This window comes from Nicotiana tabacum, chromosome 22, assembly GCF_000715075.1.
Source record: "Nicotiana tabacum cultivar K326 chromosome 22, ASM71507v2, whole genome shotgun sequence".
NCBI lineage: Eukaryota > Viridiplantae > Streptophyta > Magnoliopsida > Solanales > Solanaceae > Nicotiana > Nicotiana tabacum.
The window spans coordinates 59332421-59349542 of record NC_134101.1 but is presented as its reverse complement, the minus strand read 5'-3'; the positions used below and the strand labels follow the sequence as shown (position 1 = coordinate 59349542).

General features: G+C 37.8%; 1 protein-coding gene across 1 annotated transcript; it reads right to left on the bottom strand.

The window, feature by feature from the left end:
* Nucleotides 1-13723: 13723 nt before the first annotated feature.
* On the bottom strand, nucleotides 13724-16586 carry LOC107787897 (zinc finger protein WIP3). The gene is made up of 2 exons (XM_016609512.2): nucleotides 15882-16586; nucleotides 13724-14619 (listed from the first exon to the last, which is right to left on the bottom strand). Exons 1-2 carry the CDS (start codon nucleotides 16494-16496, stop codon nucleotides 14176-14178), a joined length of 1059 nt encoding a protein of 352 aa, XP_016464998.1. The 5' UTR covers nucleotides 16497-16586; the 3' UTR covers nucleotides 13724-14175.
* Between the last annotated feature and the right edge of the window lie 536 nt (nucleotides 16587-17122).

The window sequence follows — 17122 nt, the reverse complement described above, 5'->3', positions numbered from 1 at the left end:
AAGGATATCTTGAATGGCAAATCTTTAATCCACATTAACTTGAATTCCTGATTAGGATCAGCCTTATGCCTTAATATTTGCCAAGCACTGCTAACAATGAACTTGCCTGAAGGAGTTGGCATCCAGTATGGCCTATCCCAATATCCCTCACTGCCTTCATAATGCACATTTAGCCTTATATGTTCTACAATTTCCTCATTGAAAGTTTGATCTAGCAGCTGATCATCCTATGCTTCCCCTTGCCGCAGTTTTGCCACCTTCTGAAGATCTTCATTGATCGGAAAGTCTTCAGGTAATACGTGATAAAGTGCACCCAATCCAGTCCAATTTTCATGCCAAATATTAGTGGTTCCACTCTTCAATTCCCATACGATCTCATGTTCTACTTCTTCCCTAGCATTCAGCATTTGTCTCCAAACATGAGACCCTCCCTTAAAATGCACCACTGTTGGTAGCTCCTTCTTGCAATACTTATTCCACATGAAATTAGACCACAAAGATTTTGTGGTCCTAAACCTCCACCATAGTTTAGCAAACATTGCCCTTGAGACATCATGTAAGGACCTAAAACCTAGGCCTCCTTCCTCTTTAGGGAGGCAAAGATTTTGCCATGAAACCCAGTGTCTGCTTCTCCCTTCTTCCTTTGTGCTCCAAAAGAACCTAGCAAAAATCTTATGTAGATGCTCTAGGATGTTGTTTGGTGGATCAAGGACTGATAACATGTGAACTGGCATACTTTGCAACACACTAGAGATGAGTGTTGCCTTTCCTCCAAATGACAGCAACTTTCCTTTCCATGAATGCAATTTAGCCTTCACCTTCTTGATAAGATCCTCATATTAGTCCTTTCTCCTTCTAGTATAAAACATAAGACACCCTAGATATGTGAAGGGGAATTTACCTCTTGCAAATCCTGTAATAGCTCCAACTGCCTGGAACAATCCATTAGCAACCTTTGAATGCATGTAGTATGAACTCTTATCTTTGTTGATCATCTGACCTAATGTCTTCTCGTAGTTCCCCAACACTGCCATAATCTTGCTCAAGGAGGTAGGATGAGTAGATGCAAATATTATCATATCATCAGCATATGCCAAAGGGGTTTAAAGGATCACACCACTTAGACATTCCAAATCCAACAAATGACTTGTCTTCAAAGAGCTTATTCAAAGATCTGGAAAGTACCTCAGCTGACAGAGTGAACAATGTTGGAGATAGGGGATCCCCTTGTTTCACACCCCTTGTAAACTTAAAGAACCCTGAGGACTGCCCATTCACCAATACTGAATACCGGTTATTTGACATCAAGTTCCACACCATATTGATGAAGTGCTCAGAAAATCCAATCTTCCTTAGCACATGCAGTAAGTACTTCCATGAAACCCTATTAGCTGGCTTTCCCCTTAACCTTATGTCAGTGATAATTTTTTGAGTCAATAATATGTTCTCAAATATACTCCTCCCCTTTACAAATCCAGATTGATTAGAAGATATTAGAGATGGCAGAAAACTCTCCAATCTGTCATATAACACCCTAGACAAAACCTTGTTAATGAAGTTGCTCAAACTAATAGGTCTTAAGTCAGAGAAGGTCTCAACTCTAGGTTTCTTGGGCAGCAACACTAGATTGGTGTGAGTGATGGATTTAGGCAATGCAGCTCCTCCATAGAAGTGTAGCACCATGTTGTGTATATCAGCACCAATAACATCCCAGCATGTTTGATAAAACAAGCCAGTGAATCCATCAGGGCCACTAGCACTCTCCCCACTAAGCTCAAAAACTGTTGCCCTTACTTCTTCAATTGTTGGTAATCTGCTAAGTTCCCAATTCTGATCCATAGTGACCATTGAAGATACATTATTGAGCAAGGAAAATTCAGAAGTATCACCTTCATTTGTGAACTATTTTTGATAGAAGTCCACTACAGCTGTAGCCAATTGCTCCTGGTCTTCAATCCATACCCCACTGCTACTTTTGATCCTCTTCAGTTGCAATTTCTTTCGTTTGCCATTGACATGATTGTGAAAGAAACTTGTATTCCTATCTCCTTCAGCAAACCAAGTCATCCCAGCTTTTTGCTTCTAATACTGCTCCTCAATACTCAAGTATTTCTTCAATTCAGATTGAGTCTTTTGAAGCACAATCCTATTCTCAGTTGTAGGCCTTTCTTCAAACAACATCTCCTTCACCCTAACAATGTCCTCAAAAATAGCCAGTTTCTTGAAGATATCACCAAATGGTTCCCTACTCCATTTTGAAAGTGCTGCCTTCACCCTCTTGATATATTGCTTGAAAATCAAAAATAGATCCCCAATGAAATCAGCTTCCCAATTTTGCCTCATCACATCCATAAATGTAGCATGCTTTGTCCAAAAGTTTAAGAACCTGAAAGGCTTGACAAAATTGGTTGTCTGCACCCCACATGTCATTAGCAATGGTGCATGATCTGATCCAGTTCTGATTAGATGCTCAACTTCAATAGTTGGCAACATGTTCTAAAATGGAAAATTCACAAAAAACCTATCCAATCTCTAGAATATACACTCAGCATTAGAACTCCCATTCCACCATGTAAATGGACTTCCTTTGTACCCTTGCTTAAACAAACCACAAGAGTTTACACAAAATGCAAAATCCTCATATTCAGGAGGGTGTACTGGAAGTCCCCCTATTTTCTCATCTTCATGCAATACTACATTGAAATCCCCTCCTAAAAATCATGGTAATTCCATATCACTTGCTAAGTAATACAAGTGATCCCACAATTCCAACCTCTCCATTGCTGAACATTCCACCTAGTTGGAACATCCAAGCATAAAGTTTTTTTACAATTGAGTTGTTCATTATCAAAACATTCTTGAAACCTCTTCAACCTCGCAGGAGACTGCCTAACATATCTCACTGCATGCCTAACACGTTCAATAAACACTGGAGATTCTTTTAAACCAACCTGGACCACAAGATTCATGATGTGAGCCATACCTCTCACGTGAAAGTGATTGCCGTTCATCAAATTAGTTCCCATTTTTGTTAATTTCTTAGACAATTCTTTTACTGTCACATCATTGGAGCTTGCATTATCAACTGTGATAGTGAATATCTTATTTATCCCCCACTCAAGTAAGTACCTACCAATACCATTTGCCATATTTTCGCCTTTATGACTAACAATAGGACAAAAATTAATTATTCTTCTATGCATATTCCATTCGCTATCAATCCAATGGGCAGTGATACACATATAATTGATTCTTTGTATAGAAGTCCAGGTATCAGTGGTAATACATACTCTTTGTTTCGTTTCTATAAAAGATCTCTTCAACTTTTGCTTTTCTTCATTATAAAGATCATAACAATCCCTAGTTACAGTACTACGGGAAGGGATCCAAAAATAAGGTTGCGCCACTTTCATAAAGTCTCTAAAACCTTCTTTCTCAACAAAGCTGAAAGGAAGCTCATCAACTATTACCATACGACATAATGCCTTCCTACACTCTTCTTGATCAAATTTCCAAGTAACAACAGCTACGTCACCCTGACTACCCCCGGAACAGATTGAAAACCTAAATTTGATTGTTTTTTATCAACAATAGCAGGGCGTTTAGGACATTTAAACATATGAGAAAGAAGTGTCGGCGTACCGTCTTTGGTCTTAAAACAATACTCAATAAAGCAATAGTCATATTTTGCTTTTGTACTCCCTTCGGAAGTAATAATTTCTGTAAAATGATCCCACACAATAGACCTTTTTTTCCTTTTTTTTGATTATATTTGACTTCGTTATTTCAGATTGGCTTATTGCATTTGAATTAGAAGCCCCACTTTCACCCATCATCTTATCACTTTGTATATTTTTAGCCATGCTATGAGTCACTACAACAAGAAAAGAAAAGGAATGAAAATAACAATTTTCTTAACGGATATTTAAACAAAAACTGTCAAAATCGATCTCAAAACAGCACAAGGCAGAGAAGGCAATAGTTGAAATTTCAATAAGAAAAGAAACTTACCATCTGTTGCTCTGGGCTCTGTCTATGGTGAGAGAGAGAGAGGCGAGACAAAGAGTTGGCGAGTTGGCGAGAGGGAGAGGCGAGATGGAGAGGCGAGTTAGCGAGAGGGAGACAGTGATTCTGCTGCTCTGGCTGCTGGGTGTAATACTGAAATTAACACTTTTAGATGTTAGGGTTTCTATTTTATAATGTCTCAAATCTAAATGCCTAATAGAGTATTGGTAAAGAAGGGTACTAGACTACTGTAAAGAAACACTTTTAAGTTTTAACACTTCTGCTTGTATAATGCCACGGCCCATGATAAGAAAGGGATTTTTATTACTTATTTAATATACATATTACATATATATTCTTAACGGGTTAACGAATTATCCGTTAAGAAAATTGAATAATCCGTCCCCAAACCGATAAGTTGTTAATAAAATAATTTCAATCCGTTCTCCATCCGTTAAACCGTTAACTCGATACCAATAAGCCATTTTTGCGGTTTGATTTTCGGTTTCGGTTCGATTTTGAACACCCCTGCTGGTGTGACCCGCATACCCCAGAATGTGCCTCTTGCAAAGCTTGGAGTGCTTCTTCTTCCCCTAAGCATCGCAAGAGTACTCCCTCGAATGACCTTCTGTACAGAGTATCTTTGTAGTAAAGAAAGTGAGGTGCACGACGAAGGATTTCAGTCCTTCTCCTCGAATTTTCTGGAAGTATCCCATAGCATAAGTAGTCGATAATGGGTTGTCGCCATTCTTCTTTCTCAACTTCAGAAACAGCGACAAGATGCTTAAGTTCATTTTCTTTACCTTCAGCCTCATTTGGTAGTGGTACTACCTATTTTTGGCAGACAGTAACTTGCGCTTGATCAGGCAGGGTTAACGACGAAGCTAGGGCAGCTAAAGCATCAGCCTTCTTATTTTCTTTCCTTGGCACATGCTGAATAGTCACATCACCGAGCCACCCCATTAATTTTTTAGCGTAATCATGATATGGGCGTAGTTCAGGCTTCTTGACCTCGTAACTACCTAGAAGCTGATTGATCACTAACTAAGAGTCACCAAAGACTTGTAATTGCAACCACTTTATTTCGACAGCCATTTTAAGCCCAAGTATTAGTGCTTGATACTCAGCACCGTTGTTAGAGCAGAGTTGCGTCAACGTAAAAGAGTAGGGAAGAACTTCACCTTGAGAAGTGACAAATACTACACCAGCACCAGTTCCTCCGCGATGTGCAGCACCATCAAAGTACATCTTCCATGGAGGCTGAACTTCAATAACCATTGCGTCCTCATCAAGTAGTTCGTCAGTTAGCTCCCAATCATCAGGTATAGGGTGATCTTCCAAGAAGTCTGCTAACGCTTGTCCTTTTATAGCCTTTTGAGGGATGTACACGATTTCAAATTATTGAAACTGGAGGTACCACCTTGCTAGTCGATCACTAAGGACAGGTTTTGACATCACGAACTTGATGGGATTTGCTCTAGAAACCAAACGGACGACATGAGCTTGAAAGTAGTGCTTCAACTTTTGGATTGCGAAAACTAGCACCAAACATAACTTTTCAATTGGCGAATAATTCAGCTCATTTGGTGTCATCATCCTGCACAAGTAGTAAAGGGAGTTTTCTTTTCCTTCACTATTTTCTTGGGCCAACAACGCTCCAACAGACCTTTCTTGTGCTGAAATGTATAGTATCAGCGGCTTTCCAAGTATAAGGGCTGTTAAAATCGGAGGCTTCATCAAGTAGGATTTAATGCTCTCAAAGGCATTGCTACACGCTTGGTCCCATTTGAAAGGGAGACATTTCTTCATAAGGCGACTGAATGGTTGGCACCTCCCAGCTAGGTTTTAGATGAATCTCCTAAGCTACGCTAACTTTCCTTGCATACTTTTCAATTCTTGAATATTCCGAGGTTCAGGCATTTTCAAGATTGCATCTACTTTGGCTTGATCAATTTCTATCCCTCGATGTCGGACAATGAAACCAAGGAACTTTTCGGAAGTAACCCCAAAGGCGCATTTCAATGGATTCATCCTAAGTTGGTACCTCCAGAGCAACTCAAACACCATTCTCAAGTCTTTCAAGTGGTCGCCCCTCTTTCTTGATTTTACCACCAAGTCGTCCACATAGCATTCGACATTTTTGTGGAGAAGGTCATCAAAAATATTCTGTATATCCCTTTGATAAGTAGAACTAGCGTTCTTCAAGCCAAAAGGCATTACCTTGTAGCAATAAATACCTTTGGGGGTGCGGAATGTAGTAAGCTCTTCATCATTTGGTGCCATGAAAATTTGGTTATAGCCTGACGAACCATCCATAAACGACATTGCCTCATACCCGGTAGTAGCATAAATCACCAGCTCTAGAATAGGAAGCGGGAATTCTTCTTTGGGACATGTATTGTTGAGATCCCTGAAGTCAACACACACTCGAATCTGGCCATTTTTCTTCCTTACAGGGACAATACTTGAAACCCATGTTGGGTATTTAACTTTACGAATAAAGCCAGCTTCGATGAGTTTGTTAACTTCGGTTTTAATCAAGGGAACCAGGTCCGGCCTAAAGCGCCTTTGGGCTTGTTTAACAGGGTGAGCACCATTCTTGGTGACAAGGTGATGGACTGCTACTTTCGGGTCCAAGCCAGGCATCTCTTTGTAGCTCCAAGCAAAGACATCCCTCAGCTCTTTCAGTAACTCAATATAAGTGCTTTCTTCATCAACTTCTAGTAGAGCACTTAGGTAGGTGGGTCTTGGTTCTTCATCGGTGCCAAGGTTAACTTCTTTTAAGGCATCAATTGTAGTCTTCACTCCTTCTTCAAGTTTAGGTGGAGCATCTTCCGCATCTTCATCTTCTTGAGTGTCCCCATCGTTGAAGGATATGTGATAACACGGTAAAACATCCTCCAATTCTGCATTATCCTCAATTGAAGATGGAACATCATTCTCGCCTTGTACAATAATATGATACAAAGAACCCACACTTTCTTCATCTTCGTCACGTTCCTTAGTGTAGACCACAGTATATGGCTTTACCTTCAGTACTTCTTTGCATGAAACCACAAGTTTTGTTTGTCGCCTCATTCTAGAAGGAACCAAACTTTGGAAATCTTTAGAGATCTTCTGAATTTTGGGTAAAATGGATATTTTTGTATTTCGATAATTTCTATGGAACTTATTCCATTCTTTAACGGACCCAATCTCTCAAATACAGAAGTTCTCACAGTTGATTTTCCAAGTTGATCAAAGACCGAAGGCTTGTTAGAAGCGGCAGATTCGTCTTCTTCAGTGATATAATTGCTGCTCGTCCTTCTTATGGAGATGTGCACTGGTGACGGTTGCTTGTATCCCAAACCTTCACGTGGTTGCCTCGTTGCATCTTCTGATGGGAGCTTCCCTAACTTTGACGGCTCATTGGGATTGTATCCAGCATTTGCAAATAACCTATAAGCATTAGGATCAAAACCTTCATCTGTTCGCTTTGTAGGGAGTGCCACATACTGCAAATGATTTTGGGCTACAAACCCTACAAGCGGCTTTGAGGACAACTTTACTGCCTCAATTCGTTTTACCGGAAGAGTTAACTCCTTTAGCATGTTAGTTTGGAGATTCGATGATTCGCCTTCATCTTTCTTTCTTTTAGGGATATATTGGAGTGCATGACTTACTTTCTTGCCATAAGACGCAATATCCCCTCTATGAGATTTATTCGCATTGGGTTGTACCTCCTCAGTAACAGCTTTGGCTCTACCAACAATCACCTCAGCTCTTTTAGTTGTGGGCTCGTCATTCTTGCTTTTCATGCCATCATCAGCTTTTAGCTCCTTCACAATGTGGTTCTTCAAGTAGAACTTTGCATCGGCGAAGTGTGACTCGGCCTCGGTGAATGGCTCATCATCAACAACTATCTTCTTCTTGACTTCACCCTCGTAGTACTTCAAACATTGATGGTAGGTAGATGGAACCACTTTATTCTCATGTATCCAAGGCCTTCCGAGCAAGACGTTGTATGAAGTCTTTGCATCGATCACATGCATCCATGCACTTGATTGCATATCTTCAATGGTGATTCCCAACCTGATCGCATATATGGCTCTTTGCCCCCCTTGGTTGAATCCTTGGATCATCACATGACTTTCAGAGAGTTCGTTTATGGGAATACCAAGTTCTTTCACAATGCGAATTAGCAAGATGTTCACTGAGGATCCTCCATCAACCAAAATTCGATTTACCCTTTCATCACGCATATAGCCAACCAGGTACAACGGGTGTTTATGAAGAGTGTCACCTAGTAGAAGGTCGTCATTTGTGAACGTAACTTTTTTCTCGCACGTGTTAACTTCTTGATGGATAGAATCGATGAGCTTTTCTGGAGATGGTGCCAACGGTAGGTCATCACTCTTTTCTTCCCCTTTATCAGCATTGCAACAAGAGGCCTCAATACTATCGCGGGAAATCTTCATACGAAACCAGCATGGCAAGAAATCCTCCAAGGTCACTGGATGTCATGGCTTTTGAGGATGGTGCACCTCCACTTTTGCTTTCTTCAAATGCTTAACTGGATTCCATCTCCTGGGTCTTTTCATAATTATTTTCCTTTTTGGTTGTTCTATTGATTCTTTTCGTGGGCTTCTTTTGTGGTGCCTACGACGAGTCACCAACGTCCAACCTTCATCATCATTAGATTGATTGACTTCAACTTTGTCATTCTCCAGTAGTTCTTCATCTTTACTTTCTTTAAAACCACATAATTCATCCGGACTGAATGAGCCAAAGGTGATAGAGACTTGGTTTGTGCTTGCTTTCTCATCCTCAAGCACGATCTTCTTTTCGTGAGCCAAGTCCATAACTTTATCCTTGAAGACAAAGCACTTCTCCATAGGGTGGCTCACAAGTCGATGGTATTTGCAGTAATTCGTGTCATTTGTTTTCCAAGCTTTATTTGGTCGCTTCATCTCCGAAAGCTCAATGAGATTTAACTCGAGGAGTTCTTCAAAAATAGCTGGCACATCAGAATCCAGAAATAGGTACTCTTTCTCTTGCATTTCTTTTAGAGTCAACTTTTCACTTGGCTTATCTTGAAAAGAAGTGGATTTCATACTCTGCTTCTTGCTCACTTTCATCGTGAACTTTACAAGTGATGTGTTGACATTCATAGCTTCTTTGCTTTCAGACTTGGGTACAAACTTGCCCCACTTCCTGACTTCTTGCTTGTTGTTCCCTTTGCGAGATTCATAGATGGGCAGCCTTTCATTTCCAGCAGAGGCCATGCTCAATTCCATGTCATGGGCACGAGTTGCAAGTTCTTCAAATGTGCTAGGCTTGATACCTTGCAAGATGTAGCGCAATCCCCAATGCATGCCTTGGATGTACATCTCTATGCCAGAAGCTTCACTAAGCATGTCTTTACATTTGAGGCTTGCATTCCTCCAATGATTGATAAAGTCAATGACTGGTTTACCCTTTTGTTGGTGAGTATTTGTGAGTTCCACCATGCTCACAATGCGCCTTGTGCTATAAAAGCTATTGAGAAACTCTTGCTCTAATTGATCCCAGCTATCAATAGATCCCGCCTCGAGGTCTGTATACCAATCAAAAGCATTTCCTTTTAGCGAGCGGACAAACTGTTTGACAAGGTAATCTCTATAAGTCCCAGCGTTGTTTCATGTCTCAACGAAGTGCACCACATGTTGCTTTGGATTGCCTTTACCATCAAACTGTTGAAACTTTGGAGGTTGATAGCCAGCAAGCATCTTCAACATATCGATCCTTGCAGTGTACGGCTTTACGTATGTAAGGGAGGACTTAGCAGCAACTTCATACTTGTTTTTTATAGTCCCTTCAATGAACTCCTTTAGTTGATTGATTTGAATCATCCCTTCCGAAGAGACTGGAATTTCCTTAGTGGATGCAACTTGTTGTGGGGGAGGATCAATCTCTTGAACTTCTGGGAGTTTGCCAGGTGCATGGGTGGATTCTTCTTCCATCAAGATTCCCACCTTATCTATTAGCTTGTCGATTCTAGAATCTTAATTTTGCATGCACTCGGTCAAGCCAGCGATTGCTTTCGTCAAGTTTGCCAACTGCTCCTCCACAAATGAAGTGTTTGTCACCATGGCTTGCATGATTGTCGTGGACGATGGAGAGTAGCATGGATTTTCACACAGATTGATCCTTGATTAGCTCACGCTATGTGGTGTAAGTGGGGAGGATCCATCACTTGAAGCATCATCATCTTCCTTCATAGCAGAGTGCTTGGATCCGGAGAGGTCAAGCAGAGCAAGAGTTTTCTTGATCTTTTCAGCAACATCGCTTCCTCCTTCAGATGCGTTTGTGAAAGATCTTGCTCCTTTTGAGGATGAAGATCCGAAAACAGGGGTTGATGCAGACGATACTTGGGGTGCTTGTTGTCCTAACGAGCTTGCTTTGCTCCTCGTAACTGGTCCAAAGCTTCCAAAGGTAACATCGAGGATGCTTTCCACATCAGCATAGAACTTGGAATTAGCAGCCTTGGTGGAAGTTGAACTGGAGTTGATTTTCTTTGAATCCATTTCAATGTTCTTGAACTTTGATGATTGAAAAGTTGAGATGAGAGGTAGAGATTGTCCCACTGGGTGTGCCATAATTTGTAGACAATAAGTTGGCATCAGGAAAATAATCGAGACTGAAAAATATTGCAACAATCGTAGTATTTGATTTTAAGTAATTTGAGTGTACAACCTCTATGAATCCTCTGATTCTTCTTTTCAATAATGAATAAATTCAAGGGCTTTTGAGCTTGATCTTGAATATGTAGTTGTCGCTACGAACGATGATCTTGTTCTTGAGCTTTAGCTTGGTTGCTTGAACTTGACTTTGATTTGTTCTTCGTTCTTGAGCTTAAACTTGATTTGTTCTTCATTCTTAAACTTGAACTTGATTTCTTGAACTTGAACTTGATTGCTTGGAGCTTGAAACTTGTGGAGGAATTCGCAGTGTTTGATCCACGAGCTCTCTCTTGCTTCTTGTTATAACTTCTGGTCTTTTTCTGGGTTATAAAGACCCCTATTTATATTTGTGGAAGGGAGAAGTTGTGATAAGAACAAACTCTTTCCGACCAATCAAATTGAAGTGTGACATGACCGCATTTGATTGGCCAGAACATGTCACTTGCACACGTGGCGCTGTTTCATTAGTCTTTTAATGTGACTTGGCATGCCTTGTCATTTTGACACGTAGCATGATCCTATTGGCTCTTCCATTTGACTTGACGTGCCACGTCATTTCACGTGTGGCACCAAACTGAGCTTCTTTGAAGATGACATCTTGGGCCTAATGAAGTGGGCTCATCACTTTAGCGGTTTAGCCCAATGGATTAAGACTTATTTATTTAATCCATATATATTGGATTTATATAATTAATCCAATTATATTAACCCATAATATCTATTTGGACCAATATATCTTGAACTATAAAATATAATCCAAATTATTTTATGAATTTAATTTTAATAAAATTTATATGCCTGCAGGTATACCTCGGGTAAACCTCTTCAGAGTTGTTGAATCAGCCATTGAAGAGGAAATTTAAAATATTTTACAGAAAACCTAACAATGGTGAATATTCTTTTAAAAAAACTATTGCAGAGAAAAAGAAGAAGCTTTAACTGGCCAAAAATCCAAAAATTTTAACACTTACCATAACTTTTTGGAGAAAAAAAAGTTGAAAATTGAGAGAGACAATGCGCTGTGAGAGAACTATAAAGCTTGGGGAAGACAATGGGGAGAATCGTGGTTCAACAATGGGAAAGACAAACATGATGTGAGAGAGAGATCGTGGAGAGAGAAATTAGATATACTGTGCGGTAATTTTGGGAGAAAATAACTAGAGAGAAAAATATTAGACAACATATTTAATGTCTTAACGGTAGTGTATACCATAAATACATATTTTGCTATAAAAAATAAAAGATAGCTATAGAAAATAATATTTTAAAAGAACTTTTATTTATAATAATAAGGAGGTAAACCTTTGGTACAGGAGTTAAAATTTTCTTTCAAATATGAGATAAACTTTTATCTCTCATGGGCTTCAAAACATATTGGATGTGATTTAGAATATTACTGTCTTGTCTCTAAAAGAAAAGTAGAGTCAACCAAATCATGTTTAAATTTAAGGAAATGACATAATTCCAGTAGCAGGTATACAAAAATGCAAACCAAATATCCAGTAAGCTGGAGCCAAGAAAACTAGAGAAATGGAAACCTTCTTCTTTTTTTCCCTCTTTTTTTCTTCCGACAAGACGTAGTGGAGAACCCCTTCTTCTTGACCATTACTTTCAAATTTAGAGAAAAAGAGAACCAAAAAAAAAAAAAGAACTTTTTATATTTAGTTTTGTTTCATATATCAGATCTAGTCAAGCCCACCCCAAGAGAAAATCTTCCCATTTTGAACCCCATCTATTTAATTATTCCATTTTGCGATTCAACATATTATTACATTTGATATAATTTGGATGGCAAAATCCACTAAGGGTAATATTCAGAATCAAAGTCTACTATGCAAATACTGTATAGTAATAAGTCTCTTTATAGGGTAATCATGCTCTTACAAAAAGCTATGGTCCAAAAGCTGATATGATTCAACCCCTAACGTAGGGTAAAAAGTACACAAAAAAGAGGATATATTTCTTTAGTAATTGAGACCCCCCAAATTGGACAAGGAAAATGTATATAATCTTGTTCAACTTCTCCAACTAAGGTGTGAATGTTCAGAAAAAAAGTAGGAAAAATAAGCACACACTAGGGGAAATGATACCAGCCGATATACATGTTGGGAACTTGGTACTACCCCAAACTCTGATATGCAGGCAAAAGTTTCTGACTTCATATTTTGCTAAGATAATAGCCGTTCCCACTTGGCAACTTCTAAGAAATCTATTATAGTTCACATAGTTAACAAGGAAAAACTATTACTGATGGAGCATTCGACACATGAAAATTAGTTTAACTTCAATACACTAATAGTGCAAAAGAATCTTTACACTATAAGGTCATATATCCTAATTGAAGCTAGTTACGTGAAAAATAATGAAGAAAACCTGTTAGATTAAATCACATTAATTGTGCAATTGTTTTTACAGTATCATCAGTTTATACAAATAAAATTGTATCAGAATTCAAACTCATGTGCTCGATTTGGATTGCGACTGTTAGGCTGCTTGCCGCTGTTTCCTTAGGACCTACACTCTTTTTTCCTAATGAAAATATGAGCTTTGGAAATTATTGAGCTTACAGATTCACCAAGAATAGGGAAGCATAAATATGCGACAAAATTCCTTTTGTTAAGCTATTTAATTATGCTCATAAATCATCAGACCATCAAAGATGGAAAAAGAAACATGTAATTTTTTAGAGATACGTAGGGGGCTGCTGAAACGCTGTAAAGGGTGTCTGTCGATACCGCTTCTCAATTTTTCTTTAAATATAATAATTTCTAATATACAGTTATAGACACATCGACATTGCCTGAAAATACTTTCTCTAACCCAATATACTCAAAGGAGTTTTTCGAAACAACTGCTTGCGGCTGCGTTAAAAGTTACGTAATATATCACTGCATTTTTGCCCATGATTCTACCTGTATAAAGGTTTCCGTCATTCCACCTCATGATAGTATTAAGTATTTGCAGCTATCTATACAGATAGTAAAACGAAAAGCCAAAATTGTGCACAAGATATATAAGGAGACACAAACAATGGAACTCATTACATTATGGAATAATATTACAAAAGTTAGCAATGAAGCTGATAAATTTTCCCCATCATCACAAGGGAATAAGAAACTTAGTAGCTCAACAAAGAAGAAAATTCACCTGCTTCATGACTTAGCTCATCAACCTTATTCTTACAAATACACTAATTTATATTAGTGAAGAAAAAAAACCAATCTTCTATATATGTAGTACTTAATAATGCTCACCACCATGCTAATGCTTCTCAACAAACCCCTCCCATGCCTGAGAATTTTTTGTTGCCGACCAATTGCCAGGGTTGCACATTTTTCCAAATACCAAAACGCAAAAAAAATAAAAATAAAAAAGGGCTTGAAGGGAACATGTAAACTCCAAGAGTAGTCAAGAATTTCATTGAATTAGCAAAGAGAAATTCTTGGTTACTCTTGAAGAATAATTTCCTTTAATTAGTGAGATTAACTTCATCATCACTAGTGCACTCCTTATTAAAATTGTCATCTTCAAAGCCATTAAGAGAAGGGTGAGGAGAATGGCCATTACCAAATGACCTAATATGATCTTTAAGAGACCTCTTATGCTTAAAATCAGATCCACAAATGCAATACCAAAGCTTGCCACAATTCTTCTCATGTGTCCTCCAATCTCCTTTCACTGCAAATGTCTTCCCACATTTCCTGCAACTAAATGCTTTGGTTCCATGTTTCCTCTTGTAGTGTGTTTGAAGGGTTCGAAAATCCTTCAATGGCTTTGCTCGTGGATGGTTGATGTTGTTCTTACAGCCTTGAGCACAGCAATAGCAAGGAAGCCTCAGCATTGCTGCTGGCTGTGTTCCTCTTAGTGATTCCGGTCCTTTCCTGTATTCCGAACCATGCCCCCACATGTGCATCTGTAAACATAATCAGTAGCGGAGCTAGGAATTTTACTAATTGTTGCCAAAATATAAAAAGTAAACATATGAAAAAGTTAAGTGAATTCAAAATATAATACATATACATAAAAATAAATTTTTAATCTAGTTACTACATAGTGTAATCTTCCTAGTATCGATCGACACTCCTTAGATTAAGGTGGCTCCCCCACTAAACATAATACATTAATTTCCGCATTGGATCAATGTAAATAATTTTTTTACACTAAAGTGTAATTTAACTTGTTCTAATCGGTTGTCTGTCTTATGTTTCAAATAATTATGATGCAAAATAAACAGGGAATAGATAAAAGAAGAAAGATATGGGACAGCAGATGCATTTCCTTTGATTTTCTTGATCGGTTTTCCTTATGTTTTTTTTTTTTAAGTTACAATTCCGACTAGTGTAAAGGTTCCTTAGTTTGGAAAAGTGCTACTGAATCCTACTATCAAATAACAGCAATGTCCAATGCTTCACCTTGATCAAGAGCTTTACTATATACAATTTGCTATTTAACCGTTAATGTAAATTAAACTTGGCGGACTAGGAAGTATGAATAATCATATGGTTTATAATGTCTAGTATTTTTGTTACAAATTAAAAGGTGCGGACTGTAAATGAGCTATGTCAATTTTCTTGGAGATATTATGAAAAGGTATAATTAATGGAATGAAGTTATAGGGACATATTAAAGAAGAAGGAGAAGAAAATGATTAAAAATCAATCTGATTGTTGCGCGAGTAAGCAGTTATCAGCAGTGTATTTCAGATATTTATTTATATTGATTAACCGAAATAAGATGAATAAAATTTAAGCACAGAGAAATGTTGGTAATATATATTTAAGAATATACCGATGTTAAAACTCATGGATGAAGTGAAGATTGAAATAATCTTCACTTAATTCAGCATACTAAAACCAAAATAAAGAAAAGTTATTAACTTTCTCATGCATATGTAATCTCATTGTTTGTTGTTTTTATCATAGAAGTTGTGATTAATTAAAACAATTAGTAAGAAAATTAGACACGAAATGAAGAACCAGAGTCAATATTGAGTTCAATATGAGCGTAATCTTATTATTCATGTGTGCCTATGTATACGTACAATTCGACTAGAAAGTAATGAGTTTAGTTAAATTTACAAAATTCATTTTAAATCTGCCTTTACAGAAAGGAAAAAAAAAAGAGAGATGAGAAATCAAACAAAAATTCAGAAGAAAGAAAAAGTTCATGACTAACCTGCATGTTGTTGTACCTATTGAAGGCCTTGTTACATATATTACAAGCAAACTGCATGGGACCAACAAGAATTTGAGCTGGTGTTGGTATCCAAAACCTACTCTCACTGTTGAATTTGCAACCCTTAATTTTACTGCTATTTTTCTCTCTATTTTCTTCTTCCTGTTTGAAGCTAAAAGGCTTTGTTTCAACATCACAACTATCTGCAGGAAGCCCTATATGCAAAGAAACTGTAACTTTCTCCATCTTTTCTTCCTTCACTTCACAACACTCCTTTTCTCTTTCCCCAATATCTTCCTCCTTCCTCTCCGTTTTCGGATCGGTTAATTTGTTAAGAAGAGGTAAACATTGAATTGCTTGATTAATGTTCATATTTTGAACTTCTTGTGGATTGTAAAGGAGAGGAAGTTTCAAGAAAGTCATGGGATTTATTGGATCATGATGAATTAGCAGTTGTGGTTGAGTGATGGTGGATAAAGAAGAAGAGGAAGAAGAAGGAGAGGGAGATGAAGAAGAAGAATTAGATGATGGTTTTAACCACTCAATGAAGTTTGGAGCTTGAAAGCAAAGATCCATGTCTTGAACAATATGGGAGTAATTGTTCCTAATCCCCATTTTGGAGAGAAAGAATTAATAAACTCTCTCTCTCTCTCTCTCTCTCTCTCTCTTCAATTCAAGAGTTCCTTCTCTTAGATGGTTATATTGGCCTTTTATTTGGACTTTTTATGTGGGAAAAGCTCCACTTAAGGTTGATTTATGAAAAGTGGTTTGGTTTGTCTTTTAAGAACTTTTTGTTTTCCTGACTTTAGTTTCTTCATTCATGAGGTTTTGGTCTCACATAGAGACGGGGGTTGTGGATTAGTGGTGGGGGTAGATAATGACATACAAATATGTGGCTCACTATTGAATGAGAATCCTATAATAGTTAGTAGGATTTTCTATTTTATATCAGCAGTATATTTTTAATTTGCAAGTATCAGTTATTTTGTCTTATTCGTAGTTTTACTAATCTCTCTTTTAATAATATTGCCTATATTTTTTTAAGATGAAATGATAGTCTAAAATTCTTTAAACTCTAATAGTTATAGTAAGTAGAATTGACAATATTACGTCATAGTTGGTTTATTTTTTACTTCGCATACTTTGGTTTTTGAGTATACTTGTATTTTGGGAGTAGTTATATGCCGGGAAACTTTACTCATATGTACAAATTAATGTTGTATGTATAACCCAAAATTTCG